This window comes from Sphaerodactylus townsendi, linkage group LG04 (assembly GCF_021028975.2).
Source record: "Sphaerodactylus townsendi isolate TG3544 linkage group LG04, MPM_Stown_v2.3, whole genome shotgun sequence".
Lineage (NCBI taxonomy): Eukaryota > Metazoa > Chordata > Lepidosauria > Squamata > Sphaerodactylidae > Sphaerodactylus > Sphaerodactylus townsendi.
Genome location: NC_059428.1, coordinates 16625070 through 16645113, shown reverse-complemented (window position 1 = coordinate 16645113; position 20044 = coordinate 16625070). Strand labels below are relative to the sequence as shown.

General features: G+C 46.7%; 1 protein-coding gene across 3 annotated transcripts in view; it reads left to right on the top strand.

Moving 5' to 3' along the window:
* The window catches only part of LOC125431982 (NADPH oxidase 4-like), an 81526-nt gene that overhangs the window by 46432 nt on the left and 15050 nt on the right, over positions 1 to 20044 (top strand). For 2 of the 3 annotated variants that reach the window (XM_048495248.1, XM_048495249.1), the window contains exons 2-5: positions 7822 to 7941; positions 9903 to 10011; positions 10583 to 10651; positions 15481 to 15581. In XM_048495248.1, coding sequence (XP_048351205.1) covers positions 7822 to 7941; positions 9903 to 10011; positions 10583 to 10651; positions 15481 to 15581 — 399 coding nt within the window. The remainder of the gene's footprint in view (positions 1 to 7821; positions 7942 to 9902; positions 10012 to 10582; positions 10652 to 15480; positions 15582 to 20044) is intronic. The other variant, XM_048495250.1, reaches the window with a different exon arrangement.

The window sequence follows — 20044 nt, the reverse complement described above, 5'->3', positions numbered from 1 at the left end:
TTTTTAGAGCCCTCCTGATTGTTTTGAACGGCCCACACAGGGGCAAAGCTAGTCACAGACTCACCAAAATCCTCCAAAGCTTGTGTGACCAGAGAGCCTTTTGCCATTTATCGCATCTCAAATTAAGCAGCTTTAGGGAACTCCACTCTTCATAGAGCTTTCTAGACAAAGAGCTGAGGAGCCAACAGACTAGATAGCTTATAAAAGCAAGACCAGATTCCAAGCAGGGGCTGTCATTTCAAGTCCCTCTGTCATCCTGTAATATTAATCCTTGGGGAGAAGCTAGGCACAAAGGCCACCCAGCCCACATCTCCCCTTAAAGAAGGAGCTTTGGATGAAAATCCTACTTTATATTTACTTACCAATCAAATTGATTTGAATAAGCCCACAGTTTGGCCCTGGATGGGGGTGCCAATGCCAGGAGACTTTCTCCCTGCCAGGGGCTTACTCCCCCCTGTAACTAGCTTGGAGCCAAGAAAAAGAACTTCAAAGAGAACTCAGCAGATATTGAAGTGGGAATTGCACCCTAAGCCAGGGTTACCCCTAAGGAAATTGCTTTAGCTGGAGAGAGTGGGAAATCATTGGAGGCACAGGAACTATTGGAACTTAACATGGAGCCTGAACCCCCAGGTGAGCTCTGCCAACCGGATTAACTGCTACTAAGAAGGCTCTATCCCTACTCCCTCCAGGGTGCAGGAGGGTGAGAGTAAGTAGAGAGCTTAAGAGGGCAGAATGTACCAAGATCCGGGAGAAAGCAAGGTTCCTGGGAAAAGAATTAATAGGTAAGTGTCCTCTCTTGATGCTTAATTCTCTGGACCTCCCTGAGTGGGAAATGGATTGACAGCCCAGACTCCTCAAGCTCACCCATTTCCCTAATATCAAGATCCTTTCATGGGAACCTTCTGCTTAGGATGGGGGTCCAAAGGAGGCTAAAAATAACGAGATTACCTAAAATTACCTTAAAGGATTCAACCTCATCATAATTCCAAAGAGTCCCTATGGTCTCTATCTAAGCCCCAGTTAGAGGGCTATACTGTATCTGATCTTGCCCAGCCCATGAGCCACACAAAACCCAGGGAGGAGGCTTAGGGAGGCTGGCCTTTTTCTTGGATTCCCGCCTCGATATTAGAAGTCACATAGCTCCCAAATGTTGAGAATATATTTTAGAGCCTTTTTATTATCATAGGGAGCTTATACTCTTTCAGCAGTTAATGTTTATTTTTACTGACTACGAGCGCTGCCAGGATACAAGGAATTGGCTGCAACTGATGGGACATGAAGATTCCAGAAATAAAATGAAACTCCTCCTCTAATTATATTCTCCTGGCAAGAGTGGCTTACCAATGCTAGAGTGAGAGCAGAGCGAACCAGGTTCCTCATTACAGAATTGGGTTTAGATAGAAGAGTTACCTTGAGTATATTTCTCTCACTTGAGAATTTTCGAGAAAGAGGATAATCATAATTAATCACTCAGTGCAAGGAGCTGGTCCAAGTGGGTTTTCTGTGACATGATATATTTGAGCTGACCTCATGGAGATACAAACATTCCGGAGAATATACTTTCCTCTCTACTTAAGAGGTTGTAGTGTGATAAGACTATGTTATAGTTTCCCCTGAAGCCTCTTTGCAGAGTTAAAGACTTCCATAATGGGTATCCATAGTGCTAGTGAGTATCTTCAGCTCCTCCCTTAGGAAATTAGGCTTGCAGAGGATCAATCACACACACCCACTCAAGAAGAATAAAGAGCTAGGCTCCCCCATATTTAAAAATCTTGGGTCTCCCCAAACAGAGAAGCAGCTCTGTGAATTAATAGACAGCCAAACCTTCGGAGAAATACACTCCAAAATAATACAAAATGAGTCTCCGGAATCATTGCTGAGCCTATATGAAGAGTTAGTACAGCACATTAATGCCTTATGCGCAGTTAACATCATCCATCAGCCAAAGAAAGTAAAAAGACCCCAGGCAGATGCCTTTGACCAGGAATGTCAACATCTGAAACAACAACTTAGAGCCCTGTATTCATGGCAGAGAGCTAATAATGAGCCTTCTATTCCCGATACATATTTTTCAATTAAAAAACGGCTTAGCCAGCGTCTAAAGGACATTAAAATGTCCATTATCAATGCAGAGTGGGAAAAACTCATTCAGGCCACCAATTCCAATGACACCAGATCTTTCTGGAAAATAGTGTCCAGTAGCTCTAGGATTAATAACAACTTGTCCGCTGGCATCCCAATTGAGGCCTGGTACCAGCATTACAAGAACACTTTTAGTGCTGAAGAGTATGGCCTCACAACTCAAGTCCTGCCATCTCCTGATATTCCCATGGACTGGCCTACAGTCACCCCAACAGAAGTAGAGTCTATGATTAAACAACTTAAGCCAGGTAAGGCGCCAGGCCCCGATGCATTACCACCTGAGATATTTAAAAAGCACGTGGATTGGTGGGCCCCACTCTTGGCCTCCCTTTTTACAACAATCAATAAAACTGGCTTAATCCCAGAGGCCTGGACAAAGGCTATAATAGTCCCAATTTTCAAAAAAGGTGACCATCTTGCTCCAGAAAACTACAGGCCAATTAGTCTATTATCAATACCGGGAAAAATTTATGCTAAATTCTTACTAACCAGATTGAACAATTGGGTCGTCTCAAATGGAGTTCTAGGACCCGAGCAGATAGGGTTCTGCAAAGGTAAATCTACCCTTGACCACATAATGGTCATTAACCAACTAATAACCAAAACCTGTAACAAAATCAAAAGGCCATTGTATGCAGCATTCCTGGACATCAAGGGGGCCTTTGATTCTGTCCCAAGAGATAAGCTATGGGCTAAACTTGGAAAAATGGGTGTAGAGAATAGATTGATCTCCCTAATCAAGGTGTTACATCAGAACACAGTCTGTCAAGTTAAATGCAATCAGGAGGGATCGCTTACACCCAAAATATCTATCTCCAAGGGAGTAAAACAAGGCTGTGTCCTTGCACCAGTTCTTTTCAATCTTTATTTAAATGACCTAGCAAGTAAACTTAAATCTGTAAATTCACACTGCCCAAACCTAGATGGACATCCAATCCCCCTATTGCTATATGCCGACGACGCAGTTTTGCTGTCGTATACCAAAATCGGCATGAAGCGACTCCTAGCAACTTGCAACGGATACTGTACAATCAATGGCTTGACACTCAACTCTCAAAAATCGAAGGTTGTAGTGTTTGCAAAATCTTGGAAGCCATCCCGTTGGATGCTAGGAAGGCACGAATTGGAACAGGTCAAATGCTTTAAATATTTAGGAGTGCACCTCCATTATAGAGGGGGTTGGGCTAGCCACAGAGACCATGCTGTTACAAACTCCATGGTCAGTGTATCAGCAATCTTACGCTTTTTCTATAACAAGGGCCATCAATTTGTGCCTGCAGCATTAAAAGTCTTTAACACCAAGGTGGCCCAGCAATTATTATATGGAGTCCCACTTTGGATAGGCTCCTGGTCCAACACAGCTGAGCGAGTACAATCTCGCTTTTTATTTAAACTTTTGGGCATGCCTCACTGCGTGCCTTACGCCACCCTGTGCCTCGAAACTGGGCAACATCTCTTAGAGACAAGAGCATGGCTTGCCACGCTCAAATATTGGCTGCGCATCTGTTTCAACCACGATGCAGCCTCCTTGTCATATAAAGCCCTCAAGACTTCTTGTCACTCGGAATGGTGGGGCATCATAGAAACAAAAATTAACAAATTAGGCTATTCCTTGGATTATCTGGCCATGTTACCATCCAAAGAGATTTTCCAGCTTCTGAGGAGAAGGCTGTTTGACCAGGAACATCAGATCCTACTCGAAAAGGCTGCCAGGACTTGCTCTCCTTTAGCTCTGGGTATCACCTACACTGGTAACGGGGGGGCTCGGTACCTGCACCAGATAACCGTGCCCAGGCTCCGTAGAGCAATGATGTTGGCCCGTTGCAATGCCCTTCCATCAGCCGTATCAACGGGGAGATTCACTAAAACCCCTTACCACCAAAGGCTATGCATATGCAACGGGAACTGTGTAGACTCTATAGATCATATCTTACTTTATTGTCCACTTTACACAGGACCCAGAGTCAAATACCTGTCACCTCTGCTATTCAAAAAAGAGTATGCATCTGACTTGCAAAAGATTACTTTTCTGTTGGACAGCTCCAGTAGTGATGCAAACGATGCAGTCACCAGGTTTTTGGATTTGTACATAGAACAGCGCTTTAGGAGCAAATCCTGAACATTGGCCTTCCTTACCTGTACATTTATTTCAGCTTCCCTCTACTTGGTTGAGTGGATCTGTGTATGAACTGTGAATTGGGGCCAAAGCTACATAAATAATTAGGACTACTATATGTCATACAACTGATAAATGGAAGGTTATATTTCTTTTAAACAGTCATTGCTGTAAGGTGCTGGAAGCTGTGGCCAAATTTTTAAACGGTGTAATCTTAAATTGTTCTAAACTGTGTTAACAGGAAGGTTGTGATATTATATTTTTGTTCTATTTATATGCCATTAAAGGTATTTGATTTGATTTGATTTGACCAACCCTTCTTAGATCCAAGATCTGACAAAAGAGAGCCATAGGCTGGTTGCTTTAGGAGCACAACAGCTGAGTGGGGAGTCGAACCTTGGTGTCCCATGCCTCGACACAGCAAATTTAGCATTCCATTCCATTGATTCCTCATGCTCTGTGTTAACCTGGTTTCTACAGCCTCCTCCAGTTCACCAGATTAGCGTCCATCACTCACGTGGAGGAGTAGGGAATAGATAGAACATGGTTCTCCAGATTAGAGTCCACCTGCTTTTTACTGCCACACCACGCTGGCTCTCCTCTTGTAAGAGGATGCTGACTTCGGTCCAGAGGCATAGCTAGGGAAAATGAAGCCCGGTGCAAAATCTGAGTTTTGTTGCCCCCCCCCCCCATGTTCGTGTGTGTTTTTTGTATTTTTTACTGTTTTTCCCGTTTTTGGCCTGCAGGGGACACAGTTTTTAGGCTAGCTAGCAGCACCAAAATTTCAGAGTATCTTTAGAAGACTCTCCTGATAATACCAGCAAGGTTTGCTGAGGTTTGGTTCAGGGAGTCCAAAGTTATGGACTCTCAAAGGTGTAGCCCCCCTCTCCTATTAGCTGTCATTGGAAACAATGGGGGATGGGGGCACCCCCGTTGGGAGTCCATAACTTTGGACCCCCTGAACCAAATCTCACCTAACTTGGGTGGGATCATCAGGAGAGTCCCCCGAAAATTTTGGGGCTGCTAGCCTAAAAACTGTGCCCCCTGGAAAAACTGAAAAACACTAAAAAATACAAAAAACAAACCTGAAATTTTTGCTGCCCCCCCCCCCCCCCCGGCACGTGCACACACCCTGGCTCCCTTGTAGCTCCACCTCTGCTTTGGTCTGCTTTTGGCACAGCAGCCAAAGAACATCTTGCAAATGAGCAAGCCAGAGAGTGAAGAGCAGTTCATGAAGATGCTGCAGAATGAAGCAGAAAAATGAAAGCGGGAAGGAGCATCACACACAAAACCACGAAGAAACCTGTGGCTGCAAAAGCCCCCCTCCGAAGCAGCCACTTCAGCCCCAGTGGCCTGCCAAATCCCCAAAGAAGAAGAAGAGTTTGGATTTATATCCCCCCCTTTCTCTCCTGTAAGGAGACTCAAAGGGGCTTACAATCTCCTTGCCCTTCCCCCCTCACAACAAACACCCTGTGAGATGGGGGGGGGGCTGAGAGAGCTCCGAGAAGCTGTGACTAGCCCAAGGTCACCCAGCTGGCGTGTGTGGGAGTGCACAGGCTAATCTGAATTCCCCAGATAAGCCTCCACAGCTCAGGCGGCAGAGCTGGGAATCAAACCCTGTTCCCTCCTCCTGCATTACACGAAGCTCTTAACCTCTTACTAATTGTTGCTCCCAAAAGTGGACTGGACAAAGGTAATTGACAAAGAAAATATCCATACCCATGGCTTCCAAATCACAAAGAATATATATATTTTTACTGATCGCCTAAATTAACCGAAAGATTATATCTATAAAATTTATAATAGACATTGGGTATAGTTTCCAACATAATGCCTCTTGTGTTATTGTTATATGCTTACGCCAGAGAAAGTTCAGAAATCAAAGCCAAAATCGCAGTGTTATCTAGTCACAGAATATTTTCCAGTCAGGAAAATTTTGATGTGGAAATTCACCTTATGCTCTCACAGAGAAAAATCCCATGCTATCAATGTGTATAATGTGCACTAGAGCAGATAGCTCTTTTGAGATATGATTCCAGCATCATTCGGGTGAGTCTGTTCTGGTTTGGCCGAGCTTCACTCCTTCTTTAGCCCAAATAATAATCTTAAATGAGAACGGTGTCACTTCCAGCAATCTTCAATTGCTCAGGGTGATCAGTAAAAAAAAATATTCCAAGTCTTTGTGACTTGGAAACTGCGAGTAGAGCTCTTTTCTTTGTTGATTACTTGATTCCGTACCTGCCCACCTGACAAAAGACCACCTGAAAGCCTGTTCTTTGACTAGGATCGCTGGACCACCTCCTGGGGATAAAGTGCAAGCACCCCTTCTCCACCTATGCAGCAGTGGTGTAGTGGCTAAGAGCAGGTGCACTCTGATCTGGAGGAACCAGGTTTGATTCCCAGCTCTGCCGCTTGAGCTGTGGAGGCTGATCTGGGGAATTCAGATTAGCCTATGCACTCCCATGCATGCCAGCTGGGTGACCTTGGGCTAGTCACAGCTTTTCGGAGCTCTCTCAGCCCCACCCACCTCACAGGGTGTTTGTTGTGAGGGGGGAAGGGGCAATGAGACTGTAAGCCCCTTTGAGTCTCCTGCAGGAGAGAAAAGGTAACATAACCCAAACCTCTCTCTCTCTCTCTCTCCTTCTCTCCTCTTCCCTCTCCTTCTCCTCTCTCCTCTCTCTTCTCTCCTTCTCCTCTCTCTTCTCTCCTTCTCCTCTCTCTTCTCTCCTTCTCCTCTCTCTTCTCTCCTTCTCCTCTTCTCTTCTTCTTCTTCTTCTTCTTCTTCTTCTTAAGGTCAGGCGGCCATCTTGTCCGTGGGATCTCTTCCAGCTTATGGAGAGGACAGTGAGGGAGGAAATGCTGCACCTCCCAGCCTCAACCCACACCGCCTAAAATGTGTGTTCTCTAGAAAAGGGAACAACGATTGACATGCTTATTCATTTATTGTAGGGAGAATCTCTGGTGCAAAAGTCAGGTTTTTAAAAAAATATAAACTGTATATTATGGGTCAGATTCATCCAGGTTTTCCACCAAAAAGGTTGTGGTAGGGATCATGGGCCTGTGTAAACAAAAGCCATGTGTGATGGGAGCTGTAATATTCAAGGGGGGAAATTAGTCAAGATTTAGCAAAAAGAAAATGACTGGATTCAAAGCAGTTAACATAAAGTGAGCACATTCTTGCTTACCTGAGGTAGATTAATTGCAGGACCTGTACATGGGCTTGAGGTAGAAACGTAAACACCGATAGACAGGCATCATATAAAGCACAGGTGTCAAACTTGCGGCCCTCCAGATGTTATAGACTACAGTTCCCATCATCCCCTGCCAGCATGATTCTGGCAGGGGACAATGGGAACTGTAGTCCATAACATCTGGAGGGCCACGAGTTTGACACCTGTGATATAAAGCATCAGAGTTACCCATTATTTATATGAAATTATACTCACTTTGTTAAAACTAGGATATTATCTTGATACCTTTTTTGGCAATAGATGAAAGAACTGTCTCGACAATTAGGAGGAGAGAGAAAAAGAGCAACCACCATGTTCCTCTTTCTTCCGCAGGCTGTACGTAGACGGTCCCTTTGGGAGTCCCTTTGAAGAATCCTTCAATTACGAGGTTAGCCTCTGTGTGGCGGGAGGCATCGGAGTTACTCCCTTTGCATCGATCCTCAGGACCCTGCTGTATGTAAGCCTCATCACATTAAAGCTTTCCCCCCCTCTACCCTTTAGGAGTTCCTTAAATTGATTCTCCTGCTAAAAGCGGCCTGGGGTGATGCCATTGTCACTAGCGTAGCAACATCACACTTTTGAAACGTGGAGCAACTATAGCTCTTAACTGGAGATGCATCTTTATTGCATCTTTAGGAATCCAAAGCCTTTTTTGGGACTTTTTTGCTCTTTAGGAATCCAAAGCCTTGGGACCAGAGGTGGGATCCAGCAGGTTCTCACAGGTTCCCGAGAGTAGGTTACTAATTATTTGTGTGTGCCGAGAGGGGGTTACTAATTGGTGATTTTGCCACGTGATTTTTGCCTGAGTTAAGCCCCTCCTCTCAGCAGGAGCGCGCAGAACTTGAAGCAGTCTAGCAGGAGGTGCACCGGCATGCGTGGCAGCCTGCGCCTGCGTGCATTCGTTTCCCGCCCAAGGACTGGCGCAGCGGCTGCTTCCTTGCCACAGCCCCGCCCAGCAACGCCCCACCCCCAGAATGCCCGGCCACGCCCCCGTCGTGCCCCATCCAGTCCCATTGGCGCTACGCCACTGTTTGAATCCCACCACCCTGGGAACCTGTTACTAAAATTTTTGGATCCCACCACTGCTTGGGACTCTGATCCTCCAAACTTGCTGTATTCGGTGATTGCAAGCCATGCAACAGATCTGCCGCATGGATCTCATTACACAGGGGCTGTGTAGTGAAATTGCAGAATTGCATGACAACACAGTTCTTGCAGGGTAGATTTCCATGCAGCAAGAATGGTATAATAAGCACAGTGTATGGCCTTGGATGTTTATCACATGCTTCCAGTCTGGCAGTCAATCACCAAACTTATCACAGTCATGCCCTGCTCCTCCAGCAGTTAAAGCTGCAGCAGCTAAAATGGAAACACCATACTCAGAAGGAGTCTATCTGAGTCAGTGATACTGACGGCATTCATTAAAAACCTCCCTGGTTGTGGTAGGTTTTCCGGGCTGTGTGGCTGTAAGCGGCAGATCTTGTTGCTTATGTTTCGCCTACATCTGTGTCTGGCATCTTCAGAGGTGTATCACACAGAGAAGACTTCTCTCTGTGATACACCTCTGAAGATACCAGCCACAGATGCAGGCAAAATGTTAGAAGAGGAAGAAGAGTCTGGATTTATATCCCCCCTTTCTCTCCTGCAGGAGACTCAAAGGGGCTAACAATCTCCTTGCCCTTCCCCCCTTACAACAAACACCCTGTGAGGTAGGTGGGGCTGAGAGAGCTCTGAGAAGCTGTGACTAGCCCAAGGTCACCCAGCTGGCGTGCGTGGGAGTGTACAGGCTAATCTGAATTCCCCAGATAAGCCTCCACAGCTCAGGTGGCAGAGCTGGGAATCAAACCCTGTTCCTCCAGATTAGATACATGAGCTCTTAACCTCCTACGCCACTGCTGCTCACACGTTAGGAACAAGATCTGCCAGACCACGGCCACACAGCCCAGAAAACCCACCCAACCAGTGGAATTTGGCGGTGAAAGCCTTCGACAATACACTCCATGCCCTGCTTTCTCCAGGCATCCCTGAATCACCTGGCTGGCCATTCTTTGCAACAGGATATTGGGCTTGCAGGCACCCTTTGTGTGATCCTGAGAAGCTCTTGTTGCGTTGGCAAGCATCGTTTGCCAGGGTGACTGCATGGCAGTTTTCCCGTTACACTTATTCCGAACCGCCACACTTCTTCTTTTCCCCCAAGGAACTCAGAGTCAAGACTGCAGGGCTAGCTCCTTTCCAGCTGCCTCTCACTTGGGAACCAACATTTTAAATTAATTTTAAAGCATCATCTCAGCTTGGATGGTGGGGAAACAATGGGGAGGGGAAAGGTCTGTTCTATGCTAGTTGAGGGTTGATCTTTTTTAAACAGACATTTGTTAATGGAAATGTATTTCACTCCCGCTCCCCTCATTTTGAAGTGATGACTGGAAATGCTACAAACTTCAGAGGCTTTACTTTGTTTGGGTGTGCCGAGACATCCGGTACTTCCACTGTTTTGCGGATCTGCTCTGCAGCTTACATAACAAGGTAAGAATATATATATATATCAGGAATCCAAAGAGCCACAGTTATTGAAGTGGTCAGACCTGGGAGTTAGATCGTAAGAAAACTTGGTGGATTCTAGATCTTTGCAGCATCATAGAATCCTAGAGTTGGACGAGACCACATCAAGTCCAACCCCCTGCCATGCAGGGATACGCAAAACACTCCAGACATGTGATCATCCAGCCTCTGTTTGAAAACCTCCAAAGAAGGAGACTCCACCACTCTCTGAGGCGGTGAATTCCACCATCGAACAGCCCTGACAGTCAGAAAGACCCTGCACTGTCATATCACCCCTCAGCCACCTCCCCACACCAAACTCACAAATCCCACGCATCTTTAGCCTTGCCTCTATCCCCATGATTATTTGGGTTGCCTATTCCTGCCTGTGCTTGCACAAAATGTGGAGTTCAGCCCTGAGTCATAATGGAATAAAGATGTTATTGCTGAATGTACAGATTCAGCAATAACATCTTTGTTCCTGCTTCAGAGAAAAATGTGCTAATTCACTGATCTCTTTCTCTCTCTCTCTCTCTTTAATGCACAATTATTTCAGCTCTGGCAAGAAAACCGACCAGACTTTGTAAATATCCAGCTGTACCTCACTCAGACAGATGGGATACAGGTACGTGGTGACAGGAGAAGGAAGGAAGGAAGGAAGGAAGGAAGGAAGGAAGGAAGGAAGGAAGGAAGGAAGGAAGGAAGGAAGGAAGGAAGGAAGGAAGGAAGGAAGGGGGAGGAATGAAAGGAAGGGAGGGAGGGAGGGAGGGAGGGAGGGAAGGAAGGGAGGGGAGGGAGGAGGGAAGGAAGGGAGGGAAGGAAGGAGGAAAGGAGGGAGGGAAGGAGGGAGGGGAGGGAGGGAGGGAGGGAAGGCAGGAAGGAAGGAGGGAGGAAGGAAGGCAGGGAGGGAGGGAGGGAGGGAGGGCAGGAGGGAGGGAAGGAAGGAAGGAGGGAAGGAAGGCAGGAAGGGAGGGAGGGAGGGAAGGCAGGAAGGAAGGAGGGAGGGAGGGAGGGAGGGAAGGGAGGGAGGGAGGGAGGGAGGGAGGGAGGGAGGAAGGAAGGAAGGAAGGAAGGAAGGAAGGGAAGGAAGGAAGGGAAGGAAGGAAGGAAGGGAGGGAGGGAGGGAGGGAGGGAGGGAGGGAGGGAGGGAGGGAAGGCAGGAGGGAGGGAGGGAGGGAAGGCGGGAGGGAGGGAAGGCGGGAGGAAAGGAGGGAGGGAAGGAGGGAGGGGAGGGAGGGAGGGAAGGCAGGAAGGAGGGAGGGAAGGAAGGGAGGGAGGGAGGGCAGGAGGGAGGGAGGGCAGGAGGGAGGGAGGGAAGGAAGGAGGGAAGGAAGGCAGGAAGGGAGGGAGGGAAGGCAGGAAGGAAGGAGGGAAGGAAGGAGGGAGGGAAGGGAGGGAAGGAGGGAAGGGAGGAGGGAAGGAGGGAGGGAGGAAGGAAGGAGGGAGGGAAGGAGGGAGGGAGGGAAGGGAGGGAGGGAGGGAAGGAGGGAGGGAGGGAAGGAGGGAGGGAAGGAGGGAGGGAGGGAAGGCAGGAAGGAGGGAGGGAAGGAAGGAAGGCAGGGAGGGAGGGAGGGAGGGAGGGCAGGAGGGAGGGAAGGAAGGAAGGAAGGAAGGAGGGAAGGAAGGCAGGCAGGAAGGGAGGGAGGGAAGGAGGGAAGGAGGGAAGGCAGGAAGGGAAGGAAGGAAGGAAGGAAGGAAGGAAGGAAGGAAGGAAGGAAGGAAGGAAGGAAGGAAGGAAGGAAGGAAGGAAGGAAGGAAGGAAGGAAGGAAGGAAGGAAGGAAGGAAGGAAGGAAGGAAGGAAGGAAGGAAGGAAAGTTTTTTGCTGGACTGTATTTATGTTGCTGGAATGTTGGGAAATTGTAGGATGTGACTCTGGGCATGGAATCTGGCTTTCCAAGAATCAAAGTTTTTGAATTTTTACAAGAAAGTTTCTTGTGGGTGCAAAGATGTGTTTAAAAAGTGAGGTATCACCCGGTGAAATTTCAGGAGGGTGATGGAATAATGTTTGCACTGTTGGGGACAGGAGCAGGCACTATCCGTATCTTTGCACGTTTCAAACAGGACTAAAAGTAGCTTCCAAATAAGACCACCCACAATGATTTTTTTTTAAAAAAAAATCAGTGTCTGTTTTTCAAGGCAAGCAAACCAGCAGGAGTTGTAGTGGACATCTGTATATTCCACTTTGAAGGAAAAGGTTATTCTCTTGCCCCTTCAGATGTTAGAACAAATAGTTGTTGTTTTCAAGGAAAAGTTGCATCAATGCAGAACCAAGCTGGGATACTAATCAGAGGACTTGGGAAGACTCCAAGTTTTGAATGACAGTACTTCGACCTGGCCTTTTTTTTAAAAAAAGCAAACCCTGGTATCGATTTCCTGTGTTTTTCAGCATAGCGGTCAAACAGTTTGGACAGAATTACATAAACAGAAGGCTGTGCAGTTCAAGGACTGATTCCGAGTGCCAGATTAACATCACAGCAAACTGTGGGTTGGGTAAAGCCATGCGTAGAGTCGAGCAACCATCAAAACATTGCCTTGACTGCCCCTAGACAGGCATACAGACGACACTTTTACCGAGCAGAAACACCACGGCTTGCAAATAGCTGCAAGAGAAGCCAGTTTGTAGCAGCAAAGTTATACCCCACATTTCAGGACCAGATCAGAAAATCTGGGGGAATTGCAAAAACGCTTACCGACCTTTGACTAAGGGGTGATGAAGAAGCCATCGAGATATTTGCTCTTTTACATCTGGGTCCCTTTTACATCTGGGTCCCTCCTGTTTTCATGGGACTCGCTGCCCCTCCCTCCTGGGGAGGATTTTAAAAATGGGTTTTATCGGTGCCCTTTATTGTTTTCATCGCTTTTAAAAAAGGTTTTTAGAAACTGTATGTAAAGTTGATCGAGCCAGTGCAATTTGTAATTTATTTATATGTAGTAAATCTGTGCTCCTTGTTTGACTGTATCGGGATTCTATGTTGTACACCACCCAGAGCCCCTTGGGGATGGGGCGGTATAGAAATCCAAATAATAGACAGACAGACAGACAGACAGACAGACAGACAGACAGACAGACAGACAGACAGACAGACAGACAGACAGACAGACAGGCTGGCTGGACATTATTGGCTACTATTAATAATAATAATAATAATATTAATAATATTAATAGCATAATAATAATACACATAATAATAATAATAATATTGATTTCACATTATTGATTGGTTGATTGGTTGATTGATTGATTGATTGATTGATTGATTCCGGGCAGCTTGAACCATGACATTTGGTCACCTGCCTCATATGGCCATAGGGTAAACAAAAGGAAGTGTCCAGGGGCGTGGCTCCGTGGAAGAATCTCTGCTTGGCAGGCGGAAAGTCCCAGTTTCAATCCAATTAAAAAGGAGCTGGTAGTAGGTGTTGGAAGGATTTCTATCTGAGACCCTGGAGTCTTCATTCCTCCTTCAAGACATAGTGCATCAGACCTTTCAGTCCACTTCCACAGTTGTTTGCAAGTGGAGTTTGCTATGCCACACCGTAAAATCCAGCTGCACAGTGCATTGGAAGTGGATTGAAAGTGCATTATTCTGCTTCCAGGGTCCCCATTAGTCCGATGGATCATCGTATTCTGATTTAGCCTGGTCAGCTCCACATGTGTTCATGATAGAGCTGATATCTAATAAAACACATGGGTTTTTGTTCCCTGTGGAGCAGCAAAACTGGGGGAATAACTTCCCAGCAAAGCAAGTTTTGCATGGGAAAACGGTGGGGGCGGTTTAGGAACATTTCTTCCCCCTCTGGCACCATTCTGAATCCTTGCTCTCTCTCTCTCCCTCTCCCTCTCTCTCTCTCCCTCTCTCCCTCCCTCTCCCTCTCTCCCTCCCTCTCCCTCTCTCCTTCCTTCCTCCCTCCCTCTCTCCTCCCTCCCTCCCTCCCTCCCTCCCTCCCCCCCTCCCCCCTCTCTCCTCCCCTCCCTCTCTCCCTCTCTCCCCCTCCCTCCCTCCCTCCCTCTCTCCCTCCCTCTCCCTCTCTCTCCCTCTCTCTCTCCCTCCCTCCCTCTCTCTCTCTCTCTCTCTCTCTTGCTCTTTTAAGAAGCTGTTTCGCACAACTGCCACGTGTCTGTGGAAAACATGGGTTGAGTCCAGGGAAACCCAGAACCAACTCTTCAAAAACAATAATGTTTAATATGGCCCTGAGTTATCCATCGGGTGTTTCAGTTCTATGTGTTACTTGTCCTGCCAGGGGGCACCCCACATGCACTGAATGTTTGCCTTGTGCGGCCTTCCAGTGGGGCAGGATCCCATGATTTAACTTTAAGGTTGACAGTGAAGAAACTGAAATTGCGGAATATTTTCTAAAGAGAGATTGCAACCAAGAAGTCAGAAGGAGAGTAAGGCCCCTTCCGCACATGCAGAATAATGCACTTTCGATCCACTTTCAATGCGCTTTGCAGCTGTGCAGAATAGCAAAATCCACTTGTGAACCATTGTGGAAGTGGATTGAAAGTGCATTATTCTGCATGTGTGGAAGGGGCCTGAGACACGGAAGGACAGCTAGAAAAGATTCTTAAATGCAGGGATGTGTCACCGGCAACCAAGACTAAGTTAATTCATGCCATAGTGTGCCCTATGACTATGTGTGAGTGTGAAAATTGGACAGGAAGAAAATAGATTCTTTTGAAATGAGATACTGGAGGAGAGTTTCCCGGATACCGCAGACACCCAAAAAGACAAATCAGCGGGTTCTAGATCAGTTCGAACCTGAACTCTCCCTTGAAGCTAAAATGACCAAATTGAGACTACTGGAGTTCAGTCACATTATGAGAAGACTATAAGAGTCACTAGAAAAGACAATAATGCTAGGAAAAGTTGAATGACCCAACAGGGTGCAGGAAAAGAGAATGACCCAACAGGAGATAGGTTGACTCAGTCAAGGAAGACGCAGTTTGTCACATCTGAGCCAGGCTGTTAACACTAGTGGGTGGTTATATCTCCAGATGGGTTGCTACCTTATCAGCTCGCCAGCATGGCCAATTGGCCATGCTGGCAGGGGCTGATGGGAATTGTAGTCCATAACATCTGGAGTGCCAAAGGTTCGCCACCACGGCGTGACTAGGGCATTTTGAAGGACATTCATTCATAGGGTCGACAGATGTTGGAAGTGACATGATGGTACTACACACACACACACACACACACACACACACACACACACACACATACACACACACACACACACTGCTTCAGCTCAGGAAAAGGGAGACAAGAGCCCCCTCTCCCCTGTGGTATTTCTAAAAATGGAGTTCTCATTGGAAACTCGTAGCTGCAGTATGGCTGTGAGTCCCTGTGGAAGCGTCAGGTACATTGTAATGAGTAGCTCAGCCCTAAGAGTCACCTCCCAAAAGCGTTAGCTGATCGATCTGTAACCATTAGCCAAGCCTGTCTTGTTTCTTGCAGGAAATAACCGGAGAGAAATACCAAGTACTGAACTCCCGGCTTTCTATCAGGCGACCTTGCTGGGAGCTCCTATTTAACGAAATCGCCAAGTCCAACCGACGGTAAGCGAGATTCCCCGTCGTTCGGAGGGACGGGAGACGTAGCGGGTTTAATAAACTGTGTTTGTATGGAAATGACCCGGAGTTTTCGCGCTGTCGTTTAATGCCGAAGCACCGGATGGCTGCTGTTAACCAGTATGTCGCGTCTGAGACAGAGGGGCTTTTAACCGAAGAGCTGTCAGTTTCCACAATCAGAGCGGTTCATCTTCTGCCCAATAAAGCGGCGACGGATTCGGGCGGGGAGCGTTTTGCGCGTTTTCAGAACACTCGGAGCGTTAACGTTTTAATCTGAGCCCAATCAGTGTCTTGTTTGCCGCGTGCGCTGGGCATTGTGATGAAAGGTAATCACCAGCAGGAATCATCAGTGTGACACGATGAAAAAGAAGCAATCGATTGAATCGTTCAATGCTAAATCTTTCAAGATCTAGCATAATTCTCCTGGACGCAGCCCATCAGCGTAAAATGTGATTGCAGAGCTGCCCTGTTCATTTCTTTTTTTTTGGAAAAAAATATTCATTGGTTTTCAAATTAACTGCAAAAAAGTTAAAATTATCAGAGCAAATATGATTTTTTCTAAACTAAAACTATGCTGGGGATCATTAGAAAAGGAATTGAGGAATAAAACTGCAAAGATTGTCATGCCCTTATATAAAGCAGTGGTGCGACTGCACTTGGAGTACTGTGTCCAGTTCTGGTCGCCGCATCTCAAAAAAGATATTGAGGAGATAGAAAAAGTGCAGAGAAGGGCAACGAGGATGATTGAGGGACTGGAGCACCTTCCCTATGAGGAGAGGCTGCAGCGTTTGGGACTCTTTAGTTTGGAGAGGAGGCGGCTGAGGGGGGGATATGATTGAAGTCTACAAATATATGATGTTTTAAATATATGATGTTTTAAATTTTTATTTTGTTGGAAACCGCCCTGAGCCTTCGGGGAGGGCGGTATACAAATACAATAAATAAATAAATAAATAAATAAATAAATAAATAAATAAATAAATAAAAATTATGCATGGGGTAGAAAATGTTGACAGAGAGAAATTTTTCTCTCTTTCTCACAATACTAGAACCAGGGGGCATCCATTGAAAATGCTGGGGGCAAGAATTAGAACTAATAAAAGGAAACACTTCTTCACGCAACGTGTGATTGGTGTTTGGAATATGCTGCCACAGGAGGTGGTGATGGCCACTAACCTGGATAGCTTTAAAAGGGGCTTGGACAGATTTATGGAGGAGAAGTCGATTTATGGCCACCAATCTTGATCCTCCTTGATCTGAGATTGCAAATGCCTTAACAGACCAGGTGATCGGGAGCAACAGCCGCAGAAGGCCATTGCATTCACATCCTACATGTGAGCTCCCAAAGGCACCTGGTGGGCCACTGCGAGTAGCAGAGAGCTGGACTAGATGGACTTTGGTCTGATCCAGCTGCTTGTTCTTATGTTCTTATGATTCACAAAGTAAATACTAACATTCTATCCACTTATGTTTTCCTCAATATTTGAGTGAGCCTTATTCCTTTTCTTACTAATAAAATAACAAAGGCTTCCCCTCTCAAATGCGAAATAAACTATGATGTTGTGGGTTTTGTGGGTTGTCTGGCTGTGTTCCAGTAGCATTCTCTCCTGACGTTTCGCCTGCATCTGTGCCTAGCTTCTTCAGACAAAATAAACTCTTTAACATGTATTTGAACATAGTTGAAGCAAATAAGTTTGTTCTTGCTTGAGCTTTTATATTTTAAAGAAAGCAGTGAAAATATAGAACGTTCTTCTCTTTACTTCTTCACCTGTCCAATCTTAATACTTTTTCCCTTCTTCTCCACAGAGCTTTAAGTCAAGTTTATTATTAAGATAATTCACCACTGCCCGGTTCATTTCTGTGGGGTTTGCTCGAAGAATGCACAGAGACAATGTAGTGTAGTGGTCAGAGTCTCAGATTGGGACCTGGGAGACTCCGGTTTGAATCCCCGCTCTGCTGTGGAAGCCTACTGAATGACCCTAGGCCAGCCACGTACTCTTAGCCCAGTCTACCTCACAGGGTGGTTGTTTTGAGGATAACAGAGAGGAGAGGAGAACAAGATTGTAACTTTCTTTGGGAAGACAGGCAAGGTATACATCAGTGGTGGCGAACCTATGGCACGGGTGCCAGAGGTGGCACTCAGAGCCCTCTCTGTGGGCACACACAGAGTTTGTCATGTGGGGGGGGAATGCCCCCCCCAACTAGGCTGACCTGGGCCACTGAGCTAGATTATTAACATTAAACCTAGTTTTGGGGAAGTGATGTAGGTAACCCTGTTAAGCGCTGTTAAACCCCACTGATTTTCATGTGAAGAACTAAAGCGCGATCCTTTACCTGGGAGTAAGCTCGGTTGCTGACAATGGGGCTTGCTTCTGAGTAAACCCTTATAGGGTCGTGATTCACCCGTTTGAAGAGTTGCATGGTTGCTTCAAAGCAAATCCACCAACTACCACCAAGCTTACTCCTGAGTAACGCATGCCTTGGAGCCAATCCTTTTTTTCTAAACTAAAACCTCTGTATTAGGGTGGAATTACCGTGTTGGCACTTTGTGATCAATAAGTGGGTTTTGGGTTGCAATTTGGGCACTTGGTCTCGAAAAGGTTCGCTATCACTGGTATACATGGAGTAAATAAGAAAGACCAGAGAGAACATTCTAAGCCTGAAAATGCAGGTTTGGTCAAAAGAACCTTGATTAGAAGGGGCTCAGGTATGCAGATATTGCCTGAATTCCCTCTTCTTCAACAGCCCTTTTCAGCCATTCAAAAGCTGGTGTTGGGGGGGGGGGGGGGGGTGTCCAGAGAACCTTCTAGATGAAATGTCATGGGGCCAACATGAGAGCCAGCAGGTGAGGAAGGGGAAGCCTGCCCAATCACCACCAACGCTCTTCTCTGTCAATTAAGTGCAAGAGGCTTCCCTATTGGAAGAGAGAGTGAGAGTTATTTCCCCTCCATCCTATGGCATTTGCCCACGGCTCACCTGATCCTCCCCACCACAAGCTTTTTGGAAGGCAAGCAGAGCCGTTGGAAGCATTCACAGCTTCTAAGTCTCAACCCAGTGGCTTCTGTCCAAATGTCTCGGCTGCAAATGGGTTGGAAGAAGAGGATTTGTTGTTTGCATTTATACTCCACATTTCTCTCCTGTAAGAACCTTCAAAGTGGCTTCCAAGACCTCCCTCACCCCCACAACAGACACCTTATGAAAGAGTTCTGAAAGAGTTCTGAGAGAACTGAAAGAGTTCTGAGAGAACTGAAAGAGCTGAAAGAGTGCTGAGAGAACTGTGACTAGTCCAAGGTCACCCAGCAGGCTGCATGTGGAGGAGCGGGAAACCAATCCAGTTCACCAGATAGTCAGCTGTTCATGTGGAGGAGCAGGGAATCGAACCCGGTTCTCCAGATTAGAGCCCACCACTCTTAACCACTACACCACGCCGGCTCTCCTGTGGTTCTGCCAATCAGCTCCTTGGCATGGAGGGAAAAGGGAAAGGCTAGCTGAACCCTGTTCACTCTTCCTGAACTTCTTATCAGTCCTGTGGTGGCATCCTCAGGCAACTAGAGGGGCACAAGGCAGTGGAGGCGGAGCCACAATTTCCATTTATTTGTCACCGGTCCTGCCACTACCTTGTGCAAGCTGGTCCTCTCTTGCGATACTTCACTTCTGACCCAGAGTTCAAAACCCTCCCAAGAAGCTGCAACCATTCGAGCTGACCCCACACTCTTTGATGCCCCACCCAAGAATTTGCATCCCCCCCTTGACTAAGGGCAGACCCATCCCTTTGCAGAGGCCGTGCCCCATGACAACCACCTCCCACAGGGGCTCTAAGCTGCTCTCCAAGCTGACGGTTCTGCTTTATCACCTTCTTGCAGTGAAGGACCAAAATCAGCCCTGAGCCAAGACTGCAGCCGGCCTCTTCTTTGGCAAGGCTTCTCCCTCCCTGTTCAGCACTTTGTACCCAGTTGCACCGATGCTTTTCGTGAGCTTCACCAGGGTTTAACGTTTGAAATGCTTGGTTTTTACATTCCAGCAGACCTGTGTAGGATCACAGGGGCTGGCCTTTGTATCTCTTTGTCACGTGCTGTATTCTTAAAAAACATGGCCCGGAGGACAAAGAATATTCCAAAAAAGCCAGCTGATTGTTCAGTTAAAGCAGCCACCCTTTTTAACCCGCTACCAGTGAGTCCGTAATTATATTCATTTTGTGTATGCGTGCGTGTCCCCATATCTATTATGGGAACGCGTCGTGGATATTTTCTGCACACTGCTAATTATGCCTTCGCCTTGTGACAAATAACCCAAGGCTGCTGAGAAGGAAAATGTTTGCAGGGTGGGAAGATCACAATTACCCTAAACAAATGGTTAAATTGGTTTTGCATTTGGTCGATTCACACTGCCAACAGTTAGTTCCAGATGAGTACTGGAATCAAGCACTGGTTTTTTCCTGATCAGCTTAAGGA